Source organism: Manacus candei, unplaced genomic scaffold (genome assembly GCF_025592945.1).
Source record: "Manacus candei isolate 608988 ecotype Guabito, Panama unplaced genomic scaffold, ASM2559294v1 h1tg000005l, whole genome shotgun sequence".
Taxonomy (NCBI): Eukaryota; Metazoa; Chordata; class Aves; order Passeriformes; family Pipridae; genus Manacus; species Manacus candei.
The window spans coordinates 5,132,596-5,150,837 of record NW_026138053.1 but is presented as its reverse complement, the minus strand read 5'-3'; the positions used below and the strand labels follow the sequence as shown (position 1 = coordinate 5,150,837).

Below are 18,242 nucleotides of genomic sequence, written 5' to 3'. Positions count from 1 at the left end.
TGATTCATGTCTGACCCAGGCTTCTGGGCCAAATTGTTCCTTGGAGGAGCTACCTCTGTCTCAGCCAGCCACAGAGGGAGCCTAGGGAGGCCAGCTGACTGAGTGTGGGATGTAAAACATGTTTCCCAGGGACAACCCTTCATCTTCCTGCCTTCCTGGGGATCTGATTTTAACAGCAGCAATTTGCAAGAGTGTTTTTGAGGAGAAGCAGCTTTGTTGCAGCGTTTTCTGCAAGCGAGTGTTGTAATACTAATAACAACTACTTCTATATTTCTTTTATTCAATCTGTGTCTACTGATTATGTTGTAACTTTAATATAGAAAGTTTGGGATATTCGAGTGGCAGAGTGAAAAGTAAACACTCTTTAATACCTCTTCTGGACAAAATAGGATTATTGACATAGCACAAAGTGAACTGACTTGCTTGGTGAGCTTCCCATGCCTGTGTAACTACTCAGTTTGAGAATTTGGGCTTAAGTGTGTCAGATTTGCAGCCCTGTTCTGATGAATGGGCAATGTTCTTAACCCATTTACTTCCCAGTTACTGCTGTCCAGGGTGTGGCTTTGTTCCTTGTCCATACAGATGATAACTTTGTGTTTGGCTCTGATAGAACACGCTTTTGAGTCTAAAATATGTGAGATCAACTTTGACAAATGATTAAATTATTCTGTATGACTAACAGAATTTGTTTCTGAATCATTCTTAGTGCTATTTGCATTCATATGTATTTCTGTATTATGTGGAAGAGACCAAATAGTGTAAGGCCAATGTCAGTAAAGGCTCAGAGAAATATCAAACTTGAAACTTTTCACTGCAGAAAAATGTACTTTGGAAATCTACTTTGGAATATTTTTCTGCCAAAATTCATTCCATAGAATATTTTGTCTTCTACCTCAAAGTGCTATTTTTTAAAAAATCCAAATATTTGTGGTTTTCATCTGGGCAGTTTGCAGAAGTTCAATACATCATGTTTTGTTACTTATTTGTATCAATTAAACTTGTGCTCTCAGAAGAAAATGAAGTGGGTTTTATTTTGCAAAGTGCTTGGTTTCCATTAAGTCATTGATTTTTCAGTAGTGATTTTACTGTATTTTAATTTCTTCTGTAGTGTCATGCAAGTCATTATTTTCATTATTTTGTCCCAACTAGATGTTATAATAGACCTGCAAATATGAGTTGTATTTTCCCCTGTGACAGTAATTAATGTTGTAAATTAAGATTAAAAAAAAAAACCACAAAAAACTGTATTCATGTGAAAACACTTAACTACACTAGTTAAGTGAAAAAATATGTGTGTGATGAAAATGAAAGTATGATTACAGGCTTCAGTGTTTACACAGTAAGCGATAAAACTGTGGTAGTGTAACACCCCTCAGTCAGCAAGGGCACACAAAGCACATAAATCTGTTTTGATCATGTAACTGTTAGACAGAATTTTCCCCAGCACACAGTGGATGTCTTACTGTGCATATTTACTAATAGGCAGATCTCATGTTTGATACATTTGCATATTTATAATCTTGCTGTTGATATGATGGAACCAGTCCTGGAATGGGCTGATAAATGCTCTTGCCTCAGGAACTTGAATCCTTGAAGTTGGTTATCCATCATGCTGTCACTGAATATGAATGTGGCGTTATACTTGATTGCTTTAGTTCTTCCAAAAGGGAACAGAAATACTCTTTTTGTATTTTTCCACTGGTGGTAGTGGGCCAATAATTGTTGCAAAGCTCTTTTTGTTCTTGGTATGCTTAAAAACATCTTTTTGCCCTGATATCTTTTGCTCTGCTAGTTGCAGATTTTTTTTCCTTAATACCTTTAACTTGCTTGTCTAGTGAACCTCAACAAACATGGATACACTGCACAATGGTGATATTTGGGGTTTGCCTTGCTTTTAAAAACTCTTCGTTTTTCTCTGGAATGCTGTTTAGCAGAACTTGGATGGTGGTGATAAATTCTCTTATTCTCTTACGTTAACCATGTAATACATCCCAAGTTGCTGCTCTGTCATCAGGTATTTTCCAGGTTACACAGTAATTCCATGAAAAACTATTAGATAAATTAATATGTGTATTTTAACCTTCGACTGCTGTGTAAGCAATGTATGTCAGTGCCTTTTTGGGAATTTGGTGAGTGAGCAATCTGAAGATGACACTGCAGAAGTTAAATTAGCAAAACTCAGCTCTGTATCTTTTCCAATGCTTTGTCCCCCTCTCTCTGTTTGCACAGGAACATGGTCTGCTGCAGCTTCAAGAAGGAGCATCATCATACAGCTTTAGGTCGGTGCTGTGTACCATGCTGTTGCTTTGCTATCATACTTTCATGACCTTTGTGTTAGGTAAGATTGTTTATAATAACTCTTGGATTTGATTAGTTCTTGTGGGACACGAGGGGGAAAAAGACTATTCCATCACTTATTTGTTGGTGAATTGTTTGTTCGTAACCAGATTAAATGTAACTCCTTTGTGGGTCATTTTAAAATAGTGATTATAACTGAAGAGAGTGTCTTAATTTTCAAGATGGAGGTTTGTTTAACAAATAAGAAGGGAGATAATGGGGATAGCCAAGGAAGCTGTGAGAGCTAAATTTGACTTCAGTAGTCAGATGCATTAATTGGGAGGTTAAAATAATGGCTGTAAGTGATGGATTCATTGTTCATGTTTATATGTCATCCCTGAATTTTTGGGGGAGGTGATAGCTTCCCACTGACACATACTTCTCTGTTATCTCCTGCTAAAACATTCTACAAAATGTTTGTCTACAAATGGGTTTTCAAGTCAGTAAGAGCAATGTTGTTGGGGCTTCCTGCTTGTTTCCTTAGTGCAGCACCAACCTGTTTTTATGCCTTACTTAGCAGAGAGAGGAACCTACCGTGTTGACCAGTTGAGGATGGATAATCAGTACCTTGCATTCCTGGTTTTTTTTTCTCTTTGTTTCCTAACTATTTTTATCACTTGCATTTTTATGCGTTCTAGGGACAGGAAAAGGAAATGTTGAGGAGGCAGAAAGACTACTTAAGCCTTACTTGGCTCGCTATCCAAAGGTAAAATGAATCCTAATTTATTTGGTATGATTGTTTAATGTTTTCTTGCCAAATAACAAAGATCTAGACTGTATGGTCAGCTTGAAAACTGTTACAGAATACTTGTATTTTTATTATTATTTATTACAGGGAGCCATATTCCTGTTTTTTGCAGGCAGGATAGAAACACTAAAGGGTAATATTGATGCGGTAAGTAATCGTTTTGCTCTTGGGAAATTAAATTTCAAAAGCTTTGGAAAAACTCCTCCAGGAGTGATGTTTCCTTTTTGGCCAATGCTTCCTGTGGCTTTGGCCTATATGTAATTTGTAGTTCATGAATTACAAATAGGAATTTTGAAAATTATTTTGACTAACTTGTTTGTCCACCTCATTTTACTACCCTTCTCAATTTGTGGTGCTAATCTAGTCCACCAGTATTAATGACACAGTTTTTTCATTGTCTTTCCTATCCTGAAGCAAGTTGTGCCTTTAGTAAGACCCAGTGGTAATCCTTTGCCTTCAGTCTGAGTGGAGAGTCATACAAGACTTAAAAGAATTATGGAGATGGAGAATGCATGTCCCAAATACTCTGAGACAGGGTATCAGCTGGTGTGCAGGGCAGTAGCTCCCTTGAAATCCGTGGAACCACAGCAATAAATGTCAGCTGAGCATCTGTCCTCTGCCTTCGGTTTCCTAATTTCCCTAGACACAAACATTAATTTTGATTATGCTTAGAATTTTTATAACTTCCAGGAATGAGATGTGTGGCAGGGTAAACTTGCTAATGGTGTTAGCAAGTTGATGACTGTGTAACCAAGAATCTCTTGTGTGTGTGAAACCAGCAGATGTGATTTTGGGAAATACTGGGCTGTTAATAATTTGGAAGTTGCAGGAGCCATGTGGGCAGATCCTGGAGCCCCAGTGTCTGTTACAGCACTGCTGTTTGTGCACTTACACATGACTAAGGCAGTGTTTGGAAATGTCTGTGTGCAGGCAGTCAATAGGTATGAGGAATGCTGCGAGGCTCAGCAGTACTGGAAGCAGTTCCATCACATGTGTTACTGGGAGCTGATGTGGTGCTTCACCTACAAACGCCAGTGGAAGATGGCTTTCTTCTATGCAGACCTCCTGAGCAAAGAGAACACTTGGTCAAAGGTGAGTGAGCAGAAGGGTGAAAGGCCCTGTAGTATCTATTAACTTTCAGTCGAGTTGACTTTCTGTAGCTTCAACAATAGAGATTGTAAAGTAAAACCTGGCCCTCCGTGGTTTTTATAGAGTGATGTGAACTGCAAACATTCAAATCTGAACAGACTGTGGGCAAGCAGAAATCTTTTGGGCCCAGCTGGGAGATGAAGATCAGCTTGTTGAAGAGGTTCTGCTGTGTATTCACTGGTTGTGTCATCAACAAAGTGCAATTAATGGCACAAGTTGCCATTTCTTTCATCACATTATGGATATGAGCTCTCCTGGTGATGAGTGGGGCGAGCCATGGCGGTGCCTCCAGGATAATAAGTTTAATTAGAAGTGGTGCCTAACCCTGCACATCTGAAAGGGAGAAGCTCTTCTATCTAGAATCCTGGTAACTTTCCTCCCTTCATCTTCCCTTTTTGCTGTTTTAAAAGTGGGGATTACATTTCCCCTTTTTCAGTCAGTGGGAATTTCCCTGGACTGCCATGACTTCCCAACTAATGATGAACAGTGGCTTAAGCACCTTCATCCACCAGCTCCCTCAGGATCCATGAACTTGTGCACCTTCAGGTTCCTTCGATGATTTTGAACCCAAACTTCTCCTACACCAGACAGTTCTTAATTCTCCCACTCTCTGCCTTTGCCTTTTGTGACTTGGGTAGTGAGGCTGGAGCACTTGGTGATGAAGACTGAGGCAAAAAAGTCAGAGTACTTCAGCCTTCCCCAGATCTTGGGTAACCTGGTCTCCTTTTTTCTTCCAGAGAGGGCCCACGTTTTCTCTAGTCTTCCTTTTATCACCAGCATACCTATAGGATCTTTCCTTGTTGCTCTTGGTGTCCCTGGCCAGACATCAGGCCTTCAGCCTTCCTAAAAACCTGATCCCTGCCTGCTCAGACAATTTCTCTGTGTTCCTCCCAGGCTACCTGTCCTTGCTTTCACCTTCTGTAGGCTTCCTTTTTGTGTCTGAGTTTGTCCTTGTTCATCCACAAGGCCTCCTGATGTTTTTGCCTGACTCCCTCTTTGATGGGATTCATCTCTCCAGAGCTTGGAGGAGCTGATCTTTGAATATTAACCAGCTTTCTTGGGCCCCTCTTCCCTCCAAGGCCTTATTTCATGGTAGTCTACCAAGCAGATTCCTGAAGAGACCAAAGTCTGCTCTCCTGAAGTCCACAGGGAACGACTCTAGAACTCTAGAACCTAGAATTTAGGATATGATAGCAAATTGTGATTGGACACATAGACTGTATAGTATTAATTTTTTCTCTGAGCATGACCTTTTTGTAAGTTTTCTAGCATGTATACTTAAGAGTATTAAAAACTTATTTACACAAGCACGAGATTTGTTCTTGGAATATGGACAGAAACTATAAGCTGATACAAAGTAAACAAAGACATACGTGATTTAAAACCAATGTTCTGTATTCAATTTCTAAAATACCTCTTGCTTAAATTTTTATAAGATTGTGAGCAAAAGCAGCAACTGCCACTTTGTTGCTGGTTTGTGCTTTATATCAATAAAGATGATGCTGTAAATTCATTTTTCTTTATAGATATTCTTCATTGCATTTGCAGGCTACTTATATTTACATGAAAGCTGCTTATCTCAGTATGTTTGGACCAGATGACTGCAGCCCTTTTGGAGACAGCGAAGCTGAATTATTTAGGTAAAATTTGCAAGCTCACAGTTACAACAGTTCACTGTCTTTTCACACCACAGTGTTGGGGGAAGAGAGGCAAAATATTCATTGTGCAGATTTGAAGATCTGTGCAAATAGCATTGGATTGGTAAGAAATGGCAGAGTTAAATGTCCTTTAGACTAAAGTGGACCCTGAGTTCAGACAACAGATTCCTCCTGGCCTGGAAATACTTTAGGGAAAGGGTATGAGATCTATCAGTCATACAGTGGCTGCTGCTGTTCCATGTAATAGTCACATTCTTTTCTAGTTGTTTCCTTTAATCAAAATGGCATGTAAGATGTGAAAACCTTCAATGAATTGTGCTGCAAGATGTGTGCCTCCTTTAGTGGGAATATCAGTACTACTTGATTCTTGGGTTTTGAGTTCAAGAGGAATAAAAAAAGAGTTAAATGCGAGTGATAATCTCACTGTGTTAATGTAAGCTCAAAAATGCCTAAATCTTGCTGGGGCAAAGAAAATCTGATTACTTTGGGGTTTACAATTTTTATATAAAACCTAAATATCTTTATTTTTTTTAATGTGCTTACAACATGATACTTTTCAGGTTTTCTCTGTCTTTTATAATCATTACAAGCAGATTTTACTGAACTGGGGATCCATTATAAAGTGAATAGTTTAAGTCTGGGAGAATGGGAGGAAGACTTACAGAAGCTGGCTTGCCTCTTTCTTAGTCTGTGAAGAGAGATGAGCCCTTTTTAAGTTCGGTGCATCATCTAATTTAATCTTTCAGTGGGGAAGAGTCCTTCTCCTGCTTCATTAAAGAGGAAGCCTAGACATAAATGTGCCCTGCATAAAGACAGCTTCTGTGAGTATGTATTGCTCAGCTTCCCAGAGGTAGCAATAGCCCAGTGTGCAACAGCTTTTTTAAGTTCTCCTTGGTTTGATTTTTTTTTTTTTCTTTAAGTTTGAATGTTTGGGTTTTTTTCACAGAGGGAAAATTCCTTGTGTTTTCCTTTATACTTTCAGGATTGTTCCCACTCTGAAACTGAAAATTGCAGGGAAATCTCTGCCTACAGAAAAGTTTGCAATTCGGAAAGCACGACGGTATCTTTCTCCAAACCCTGTTCCTTTGCCTGTTCCACCTTTGGTAAGTTAGAGGTATCCACACACGTACCCTTTTCAACATCTTAATTTATAGAAATAAACCCGAGATAATTAGAATAGTGTCTTTCCATGTTTCTAAGGTAAAACCTCTGCAGGAGACTGGAATGTTCCCAAAGCAAAGCCAAATGAATGCGAGGAATGCTGTAAAACTGGGGCATGCACCAGCCACAGGGAACTGAGCCAGTTGTTTGTGACACGTAAATGTGTTGCATGTGTAACTCATTATTCCAGCTATAGACCAGCGTGCTCCCAACAGCTTTCTTTTGCTTCCCTTTTGAGGAACTTTGCCCTGGGTCTCTTTTGTCACGTGTCATTTACTAACAGAAGACTTTAAGGTACAAGTGAGGGGAGGTGTCAAGGAAACAAAGCAAGAACTGGGGACTGCCTGTAAGCATCTGTTTAATGTGCCCCTGAATGTTTGCAGTTTGCTCTCCAGAGCTCCTCACGGGTGCCGGGATGAAACGATCCTTTGGCCACTTCAGAGAGCCATTGCAACTGTAGATTTTTTTGTTTGTTTGTTTAATTTTTTTTGCCCTGTGATGCTGGGCAGTTCCCTGTGGCCAGATGAGAACAGCTGCATGAGGCACCCACTGCCTTGTTCATGGTGCACTTAAAAAAATCTGTCTACAAAGAACATGTAGAAGAACATAAAAGGGTTTTGAGTCCACAGGTTTGCCAAGTGCAGTGGTGTTAACCTCTGCTGTGCCTTGAGCTGTTGTGTTTGAGAAAAAGATGGATAATTAGTAAATACTCTTTAAAAAATGCCAGAACAATGAGAGCTTCTTGGAGACCCCAGTGAGTAGCCACTTCACAGCCCACCAGTGGGGATGTGACACTGTGCCTTCTGAAGAAATAGAGTTGTTACAGCAGAGCGTGGGTATTCACTGGGGGCCACGTTCCACTAATAAGGCTGAAGTGAGAGAAATAATTAGGTTACTTTGACGTGCCTTTCAGGTTTCAGAGAGGAAGAAGCACACGCACCTGGGGTTTGGCTGGGCTATCCTAGTGGGATTTTGGCAGAGCAGGTTTCTGTACCAGGATCTCTCCCTGGAGCAGCCGGGCACTGTGTCCTTGGCCGCTGTGCAGTTGCGTTTCTGAGGCAGCAGGTGCCGCAGCTGAACAGATAAAAGCACTTTATGGATGTGGAATTGGGGGCAGAATCTCATCTCCAGGATTTTTCTTTTCATTATCAAGGGGCTTGCTGAGAAGAGCGAATTCTCAAGCAAGTCTTAGCTCGAGGATTTACCCAGGAATGAATGTGGTTTGAATACTTCTGTTTCAAAACCATGTTAATGAATCTGCACTAGGTACAGTAAGCTCAGCACAGGTTTTCCAATCAATAGAGACCAGATGGTGAAAGCAGCAGTGACTGGGGTTAACATGCTGTTTCAGCTATTCTAGCCTGACAGATTTTTGTACTGTAGTTACATAACTCAGTTATTCTATGTAGAAATTTTATTTTAATTTAAACACAGACTAGGTCATATAAATAAATAGAATAAATAGATTGGACGCTGATCTCTTCTCTCTGGTGACCAGTGACAGAACTCGTGGGAATGGCATGAAGCCGAGTCAGGAGAGGTTTAGGGTGGCTGTTAGGAAAAGTTTCTTCCCCCAGAGGGTGGTCAGGCACTGGAACAGACTTCCCAGGGCAGTGATCACAGCCCCAGACCTGCTGGAGCTCAAGAAGCATTTGGACAACACTCTCAGGCACATGGTGGGATTCTTGGGGTGCTCTGGTGCAGGTCCAGGAGCTGGACTTGATGATCCTTGTGGGTCCCTTCCAACTCAGGATGTTCTGTGAATCTATCATTAAACAACTTGTCATGAGGGCCAGTCATAAGCCTATGTAACATTTCCATCCTTTATGATTGCCAGTGGCAATGGGCACATTTGATCTGGTCATATACTGTAAGAGAGAACCCCAATAACAAAGAGGAATTGAACCAATAGTTTTTAGTAAAATATACTTTTAGAACAGTTGAGTAATAAAGAAGTTGCTTTCTGTGGGTACACCAAACAAACCTGAGAAATGTAAGAGGCTTACAGTTCAGTTTTAAAATTTTGCTGTTTTGTTTGAATCTTGGCTTAAAGGTTAGGGGGGTTGGTTTTCTTTTTCTTTTGTTTTGCTGTCCTGAGATTTCATATTTTTCTGTGGAAGCAATACATTTCAGCTATTTGTGGTTATTACTGCCCTGGCTAGGACAGAACTGAAAAACCAGAGGAGACTTTAACGAAGGGACAGTTAACCTTGTGCCTGAATGTTTCCAGTCTGGTTTGTTGCTACCTGCTTCATCTGTAAGTGAGATGGTGTTTGCATTCTATTCAAGCAATCTCCCTTGTATTGTGTGTAGTAAGCAACTCTTTAGTTGTCTCCCAGAGCTAATTTGTTCTGAAAACCCGTGTAACAAGTTTTCAGTTACAAAGAAAATATGTTTTGACAAACTGACTTTATTTAAGGAACCTGTAACGTTTTCATCATGCAGAGATAAACTAAAGTATTTGACAACTACATTTAGGCAGAACTGTAATTAATGATGCTGTCATTTCTCCCTGACCCTAGGAAATGATGTATATCTGGAATGGCTATGCTGTAATTGGAAAATGTCCCAACTTAACAGAAGGCATGTTAGAGACTTTAATTGAAGCAGAAGAAGCATTGGCAAGAAGTTCAGGTAATCAGTGATAGGGTTTAACCAGTTATTTTATAGTGCAATAGCTAAAGATATTATCTGTGAATAGAGAGAAACACTCATTAGTGAAGGTAATGGGATCATAGGAGGAACATAGATAATGAAACCATAAACTGTTTATGCAGATAGGAATATTTTTTTATTTTTAATATAGCAATAACTTACAATAATAGCAAGTGATTTTCCATCCATGGATGTGTGGATGTGTGTTAGGAATGGTTTATGACATGTATTAAAGGACTGTTTATTTTGGTAGATCAAAATCAGAGCATGTGTTGGCTTGGTTTTTTGGATGATGAAGCTTTGTTAGCCTCAGATACTGTATTTCTATTTTGAAGAATAAATAGGAGACAAGTTGGTCTTCTGTTTTAAAAAGTGCTGCCAGTTTATGGTGTGACCTTGGGCTGAATGGTCTGGTGTCACCAGAATACTATAGAAATCTGGGATATCAAGGGTGGGCTTCCTTTGCACTATGAATGAGCATAAGATAGGATTGAACTGAAACAGGCTCTGCTGCCACATTTTCTGTCTGTTAATTAGCTATACATGAGAAAGTGGAATTGATGTTTATTTCTTGTCAGTCTTTCACAGCTCCTGTGGGAGTACAACCAGTCTGCACATCTTTTCTCACAAAGCTTTCCCTTGCTTGATATTTGATCTTTTTACTATTATATACCACCTTCCTGCAAAAGGATCAAGCCCCTGTTGACAAAGGAATATAGGCTAAAACACTGCATTGCAGTCTTTTCTAGGGCCTTGGTCTTCGTGTGCACAGTCTGTTACACAAGATTTGAGAGAATTGCCTGAAAGCCTGGCTAAAATTATTTATTTTTAATTAATTGCATAAGAGAGCAGGGAAAATATTTTCAGTGAAGGTGACATCTTAGGAAAAGGCCTTTGACCCTTTCACTTTCTTTGTCACCCATTTTGCTACATTATTTCGAGTAAGCGAATTATTTCTCTGTTCCCTTTTTTTTCCTCATTTGACAAATTGTGGATAAGGCTGGATTTTGCAGGGATCTGTAGCTGATTCATGTTTATAGAACACTGTGAGGAGGACATGTAATCAAAAAGTAGGATATATTTCAAACACACCAACAATTTAAAGTATTGCCTGTTCCAAATATTGACTTGCTGTTTCCAAGCATTGTGCTTTCCTTGAGCTTTCCTGACAGGATTCAGATCTAAGCTATTATGTATTCAAGTATTTTCTCTGAGTTACAGTTAAAAGAATCTAGCAGTATAAAAAGATGCATCTGAGCATGTGCTTCTAGCACATTATACCATGTAAGATGTAAAAGCAAGGCTTTTAGCAGAAGTAACGTCTAGAAATACAATTATGCATATCAGGTTTGCATCTAGCAGAGGTTCCTAAATGTTTGCTGACACAGTCCAGGGCAGTCTGTAGGATATAAGCAGAGGAAATACATGCCTGTGGACATGTTCTTGGGACAGATGTCCAGAAGAGGAGGCAACTGTTGGTTTGGTGTTTTGTTTTTTTTTTTTTAATTCTTATGAAATAATTCTTCCATGGCCTTGAGTCATCTCACTGTGCACATACTCAGCGTGGCAACCTTTGCCCTCTTGCCTGTTTCTTCTAAGTTAGTTTGCTGGATAGTCTTTGGGCATCTTCCCTGGGATTTGTTTTGGTGACTCATATATATATAGGAGCCTTTGTGGGAATTTGCAATAAAAGTGACTCCAACTGTAGGACCAAGGCCTCCGACTCAATACTCCAAAGGGAAGCAGCTGTTTCGTGCAGTCTGTGCCAGCATTTAATCAGCTGGAGTGATAAGTGAAGAACCAGGTAAGGCTTGGAGCAGTGAAAACAGGATGGCATTCAATAGCATCAGATGCAGTATCACACGTTTTGTAGAAATTCTTTTTAGTTAGGGTTTCATGAATTGGAAATGATTAAGCAGGCTGTAGATTTTGCTTGTAAACTTTAAGATTAAGCTGCCTATATGGATTGGCTATGGAAAAGCCAGATGTTTGCTTTGAAATGTGCAGAAATGTTCTGATGAAGGAGGAGTGTTGATAGTAATGACTTCGAACCAGGCACTCATAATTAGAAGTAAATACTCAGAAGAGGTGTAAAGAAGGTGTGGTAGGAAGATGAGGAGATGGGAGGTGCAGGTAGCAAATTTCATATATATTTTTTTTAGCCAAGCAAAGGTGGAGAATTGTTAAAACACTTGCCTATGAATAGGCCATGTGACTAGAAATCAAGGAAGAAGAGCTGTACCTACTAAAGGGCAATAAAGGTCGAGAGATTACAAATTGAGCCTCAGTATTTACAAAATTAACACCTTAAATTAGTTTTTGGGTGTCAGAACAGTGGGGTAGCCTTTCAGTGGGAGTAGGGAAGGAAAGAACAGCCCAACAATTTTTAGACAAAGTTTGATTGATTTATGAAAAGGTCGATGTTTGTTTGTCTCTGCCTTAAATTAAATTCACCAATTAGTTCCTTCTGCCCTGTGACCCAATAAATGGATTGTGCTCACACTTGCCTTTGTAGAAGTTTCCCTACAGGGTAGGAAAGCCTCTTCTGTTCTAGAGTTTTCTAAAATGTGCCATTTATTCCATCCTGCAGCTACAGAATTACTAGCAGATGACCGGTGTGTGATAAAGCTGTTAAAGGGATTATGCCTCAAGCATTTGGGCAAGATCTCAGAAGCAGAAGAACATTTTAATTACATCTATTTAAAGTAAGTTTTCATACCTGGCATGTAGGAGAGCTCTTGAGTTTCAAGTAAGAGGAGATGCAGCCATGATATGAATAGAAGGGAGAGGACTGCAGCACCTTTGGTATTTATTTCAAGGAATTTCAATTTTAATTCCTTTTTAGCCATGTGTTGAAGAATTTCAAATCTGCAATTTTTATTGAAGTATTTTCTCCTTTTAGGGGACTATAGATGCATAAACTTTTAAGGTACCGCTCTACCTTTTTTTGCCCCCTTCCTCTTCCCAGTCATGAAGGAGCTGTACCCAAAAAGCCAAGTGCAGTTTGCAGAGACAGGTGGCAGCAGGATTACACTTGGAACTTCTGAATGACCTCTCTGCTTGTCAGTTCACATGGATGCAGCTCATAATATTGTCATCTTTTCTAACACTTCCCTGATAATAAAGGCTTTATTTTCTAATCCTGAGATTGTACATATTGTGTAGGATGCTTATGCAAAATACACATTTAATAACCCGGAAGGTATCTTGGGGTAGGGAACATGACAAGTGTCATAATAGAGATTGATTGCTCCTTCTGATCTTAGCTAATCTCCTGCTTATTCGTGTATGGAGCTGTTAAATGAGGGAAACAATATATCATTTCAAGGTCTCCAGGCTATTTCTCTTCCAATGCAGTGAGAAGAAGATAAAATATGATCATTATCTAATTCCAAATGCCTTGCTGGAGCTGGCAATACTGTATCTAGACCAAGATAGAAGAGAAGAAGCAATAAAACTTCTGGAAAAAGCAAAGTAAGTGAAAAGCCCGTGTTGACGTCTGATGAGTCAATTTGGTATTTTCCTGGTTAGCAGGAAGCAGAAACATTTCATTAATATCATGGAAACTCATTTCAATTTTTCAGAGGAAGGATGCATGCCTTAGTTTTGGTTTGACTTTGCCAGTAGTAGGTGTTAGGTTTGTTCAGTCTGGGTCTTAAACATCAATTCTGAGAAGAGCAAAAAAAAATTTAAATATGTTAATTGTAATGTCAGAGGCTTCCATAAGAAATAATCCATGTGTAACAAAATCTAATAATCTTTTACTTATTCATAAAAGATGTATAAAATGAAATCAAAGCTCTGTGTTATGGCTAAAATAGCATTACTTTAATTAAAGGCTAGCAGGGCCTGTTCCTTGATGAAATACACTTAAGATAATGCTTCAGGTTGCATTTAGTATCTTTGTATTGTTTCATCTGCATCTGAAAAGCAACTAAACCACCTACTTTTGCTATTTTATGTGACTGATTTTTCTAGCAAAGTAGGTTTATCAGGGAGTTGGACTTGATCGTGTGTGTTCTTTATTATAAAATTAACAAAATACAGGGTTTGCCTCTGTCTGAACCTTTACTTCTATGCTGAGCCAAAATTTTGGCAGTGGTGGGGAGAGAGAGAATCCAACCTAAACAACACTTGCCCTCTTCGAGCAGCAGCAGGGGTAGTTCACCTCTCTGGATCCTGAACGAGTCCAGATGTCTGCACCTTCCCAGTGCAGAGAGTCACTGCCACAGGTGTGAGCAGCTACAAAACTGGGGTCTGCCCCCAGTTCCAGAGAGGTCAGATAGAGTTTTTATGGTTTGTTTTTTTTTTTGTTCCAAATCAGTCCTCTCTGCAAGACAGAGTGGCGAATCAGCCTACCAAAGATTATGCCAAAAGCCTGTCAGCACAAAAATTAAAATATTGCAATCCTTAATCTTCTCTGCTTGTGCTTGTAAACTCATGGAAGATATTAAGAGCAGCAAAAATTGCATTAGCAAAGTGCAATGGAAAGTGTTTCAGTTGGCTTCACATTCCTCTAAACATGCCTCTCCTGTCCTAATTTCCTTTGTTCAAATCTCTAGTAAAAAGAGATCTAGAAAATAATGATTCGGAGCTGCTTGTTCCAGCTGGAACTTCTGTCTCTTGCTGCTCGGCCACTGCACCTTTCCCTGACAGCTCTGAGTGCCCCAGATCCCCTCAAGGGAAGGTGTCTGACTTAAAGGGGAGCACCAGCAGACTGCAGCTCCGAAAAATTTGTTGTTGCCCAGTGTATGAAAGCTGATACTCAGACTTGCTGGGCCCAAAGAACTCGCGGAGGCTGTAATGATATAAAAACCCCCACAGAAACAACGATCCACCACAAAACCCCCCCCGGTATTTCAGTCAGTCCTAAAAAAAAGGTGCAGTCCTTACACTTCCACCTGTGGCATTAAAATGCTTTGATTTATAAGCTTTCAGCTACAAACTGAATGTCTTGGCAGCCTCGAGGGGGAGAAGCGCGTTGGCCGCGGTGGGTTTCGGGAGTGCAGAGTTACGTTTGCAGTTGGCAGGAGAGCAGGCGAGCACTTGGCTGGTGCATGACGCTTGATTTGCTTGACCTAAATCCACATACTGCTGCTGGCTGGAATTTTCAACTCTGGGAGAAAGAGTGGAGCGAGATGATAAACAGTTTTGGCTTGGTCATGCGTGGAAGTGTTTCTGTTTGTTTGGCTGTGAGCTACAAACAAGAATATCAGCATGCTGATGAGAAGTACTAATTCTGCATGACAAAATCTACTTAATTTAAGAAAAAAAAACCTCCAAAGGGTTTTAGATCAGCACACAGCAGAACCCAGTCACCTCCTTTTCTCAGTCAGCCTCTTGGGTGTTGCATACACAAAATTATAAGCTGGTGTAGCATGGGTGTGGAATTCCTTGTTTTCAGCAAGAGACTGCCATGGTGACAGATACCATGCTTGGCTGGAATTATGAATTTTGAACTGAAATGCTTTTAAGGTATACAGAGCTTAATACTTAATGTTATGTTTCTGTAAAGATGACAAATATCTTCTAAAAGAAAATTAGCATGGTCTAATCCCTCTTTGGTATCTGGATTCTGTATCCATCCTGCAGGAGCTGACATGTTAATTCCTATTAAGTAGGATCTGCACTTTCTATGTGGTCCTGGGGCAATTTTTCTTTTTTTATATAAGCTTTTCCATGATAATACAGATTCTTTGAATGTTCCAGTAACTCTTTTAGAGCATGACAGAGCTACTGGAGACTATATGCAGGTGACAGTGCCGAGCCGAGTCAGCCACTAGATGTGTGTGGTGGAAGTCCTGCCAGTTTTTCCTTGGGCCTGGTGTATTCCTCCTCAAAAGCTGATACAGAGCCTCATGTGTGCCCACTTTCTCTTTCCAAGCTTCTGGGGCAGCAAATTGTCTGGCTTTACTTCCAACACACAGTGCACATCATTGGCAACCATAGGATGGAGGTGGAGCGTTTCCCTCTTCTGGTTCAGGACAGCTTCTCTTTCTCTCTTTCTTTTTTCTCTTCCCTGCCCCCCCTTTACTTTCTTTAAATGGCCCTGATGAATTGAATCTGTTTTATTAAAATTATTTTTTAAAATGCTGAAAATATTTGTATTCACATCTGTCAGTTATATTTTGAGGGGGGAGGAAATCTAATTTCTGAATGTAAACTAAGTGGGTGCTACAGATAATTAATATGGACTCAATATTTTGATTGAGTGGACCAGATTCAATTTCTTATTAAGCTATATTTTTCTGGTAATTGCCAGACAGTGGCATTACAAATAAAGAACAAAGAACTGCATTGTTTGGCCAGGAACACATGCCTTGTATTTTAGAGTAGGCAGCAAAGGAGCTTGTGAAGAAAGGCTTTTTTTCTGTCTGTAGTTATTTTGCTTAAAACAGTAATACAAAGATAACTTGAAAATGTTTTAAATATATATATATATATTCATCACAGTGGATCTGCTTTTGTTTTAGACAAAACTACAAGAATTACTCCATGGAAACAAGGACACATTTCAGGATTCAAGCTGCCCTGCACCAAGCCAAATCCGCCCCAGAAAATGGAATGCACTCTGGAGCCTCAGCAGTGTCGTAACTTTTTCTTCTTTGATGTCCTGTTTGTTGCAAACTTTGGTGCAGAAAATTCCTGACACTTTAGAGTTATTTTCCCCTCTCTTTCAAGTCAGTGAAAAGCCAAATAACTTAAAATTTTAAAGGTGATGCATAAAACGTTAATCTCGTGTAACAACATGGCAAAAAACCTCTCAAACCAACCATATAACCCTGAATATTGTTTTTCCAGCAGTGGCTTTTTGAATATTTACATCTGTGTCATTCAGTTTTCAATCGTGTGCCTTCTTCTTGCGTTTGCAACATTATGTTGTAGCTTTGCTTAGCGAGAGAGGGGAACAACTGAAAAAAAACCCCAAACAACAAAACTTCAGGTTTCATAGATTTAATCTCATTTAGCTCTAAATGTTTGTTTGGATCCATGCTGCCAGCAGTTGAGAAGGAAGCATCGCTTTTTCCCAGTACCTGCGTTGTTGGAATGGTGTGAGAAAATCTCGGTGCACATGGAACACATCGGGGAGGAGCTCTGGATCCTGGGCATTTCTAGTTGTGCATGGGAAGTTCCCTTTTACCAGTCACATTTTGCTTCTTTAAAAAACTTGCTGGTGAAAAGAATGGTCTCCCTTATGCTGGTACCTTGACTTTAATTTGGTTTTCCTGTCAAGTCCGCTGCTTGTAGCGGCTGAATAATTTACTGAGGGTTGTGGGGGGGAAAGGTGATGACAGTATAAAACTGCATCACTTCTTCCTTGACCACGCAGAGTTCTTAGAAAATGTTTTTGCCACAATGAACATGATCTGAAGTTTATATCAAATTTAAAGCACAAGTCCTTGAAGGTCATTTAAGAAACAGCAATATTGCTCTGGCTGCACAGCGATACAGGGGTTCCTGTGACACTCCGTTCCTTAAGATGGGTGTCCTTAGGGTTGTCCAACTGGAGATGTCCATGTTGAAAGAGGCTGATGCTTCCTTGTGTGAAGAAGCTGGGGCTGGAGGAGGTTCCCTTGGTACAAAGGAGCCCTTTGTCTTTTTGCTCTTTATTGATCTTTTGGGAGATTTTCTGTGTAAGTGGCTTTGGGAGTAGAGCAATGAGCTGGGTCTGCTTTCCAATGCTGGCTGCCATGGAACTGCTGCAAAACTGCTGAAGTCAGTTGTAACACAGCTTTGACTCATATTTATTGTTCTCCAGGCTAGTTCTATGTTTGTAAGCCTATGGGTTTTTTGGGGCACACTTCTACCTCCCTTTTGAAAGAGCTTCTTCCCCATGACCCATTCTGATGGGTGGAGATGGGAGGTCTTCTGACAGCCCTTTTTCTCCAATGGAGATGTTTGCCAGGAAGATTCATATCTATGTACCTCACAGTGAATGTCCTTTCTAAAGTGATTGTTCCCAGCAGAAGAGAAAATCAACAGTTTATAGCTCTGCTTTTACCTTCTCTAAGGAAATTACATTGTTTTATAATTGCAAAATAATATGCAAGGAGACAGAACCACCTGTTCCTCAACAAGGAGAACTTGCATTGTCTTAAAAACAGACACCCTTTATAAAAGCCTTTCCAAGTCAAAATCATAGGTGAAGAATGTGTTTTATAAAGTGACTTTCTCAGATATATTCAGTTCAGATAAATTTCTCAATTCAGATAAAATTCAGTATAAACAGTTACGCTATTTACGTGCAGCACATCAAAACTTCAGTGTAAAAACTCAGTCATTCTTTGTATAGAATAAAAAAGTTTCTTGTTCTATTATTGCATATAATGCCTCTTTTTCTAGTTGTGTCCTTTTCAAATATTTTGGCAGCCTTAGCATCTTCTAAGCAAGTAATAATGCCATGTGAAAATTAGCATAAATTTTACTTTGCAGAAAGTGAACAATCCTTCTGAGTGTAGATTCATTTCTCAAGGCCACTGAAACCTCTTTGAAATTTCACCCACAACAGAGTTTCCCCTGATCATAGATACACT

General features: G+C 39.7%; 1 protein-coding gene across 4 annotated transcripts in view; it reads left to right on the top strand.

The window, feature by feature from the left end:
- TTC39A (tetratricopeptide repeat domain 39A) overlaps window positions 1-17,953 on the top strand; it is a 45,464-nt gene extending 27,511 nt beyond the window's left edge. For 3 of the 4 annotated variants that reach the window (XM_051799738.1, XM_051799755.1, XM_051799746.1), the window contains exons 9-18: window positions 2,230-2,338; window positions 2,976-3,043; window positions 3,173-3,232; window positions 4,016-4,177; window positions 5,783-5,874; window positions 6,875-6,995; window positions 9,576-9,687; window positions 12,299-12,413; window positions 13,066-13,182; window positions 16,182-17,953. In XM_051799738.1, the coding sequence (XP_051655698.1) occupies window positions 2,230-2,338; window positions 2,976-3,043; window positions 3,173-3,232; window positions 4,016-4,177; window positions 5,783-5,874; window positions 6,875-6,995; window positions 9,576-9,687; window positions 12,299-12,413; window positions 13,066-13,182; window positions 16,182-16,302 (1,077 nt within the window). In that variant the 3' untranslated portion in view covers window positions 16,303-17,953. The other variant, XM_051799765.1, reaches the window with a different exon arrangement.
- The last annotated feature ends 289 nt before the right edge of the window (window positions 17,954-18,242 follow it).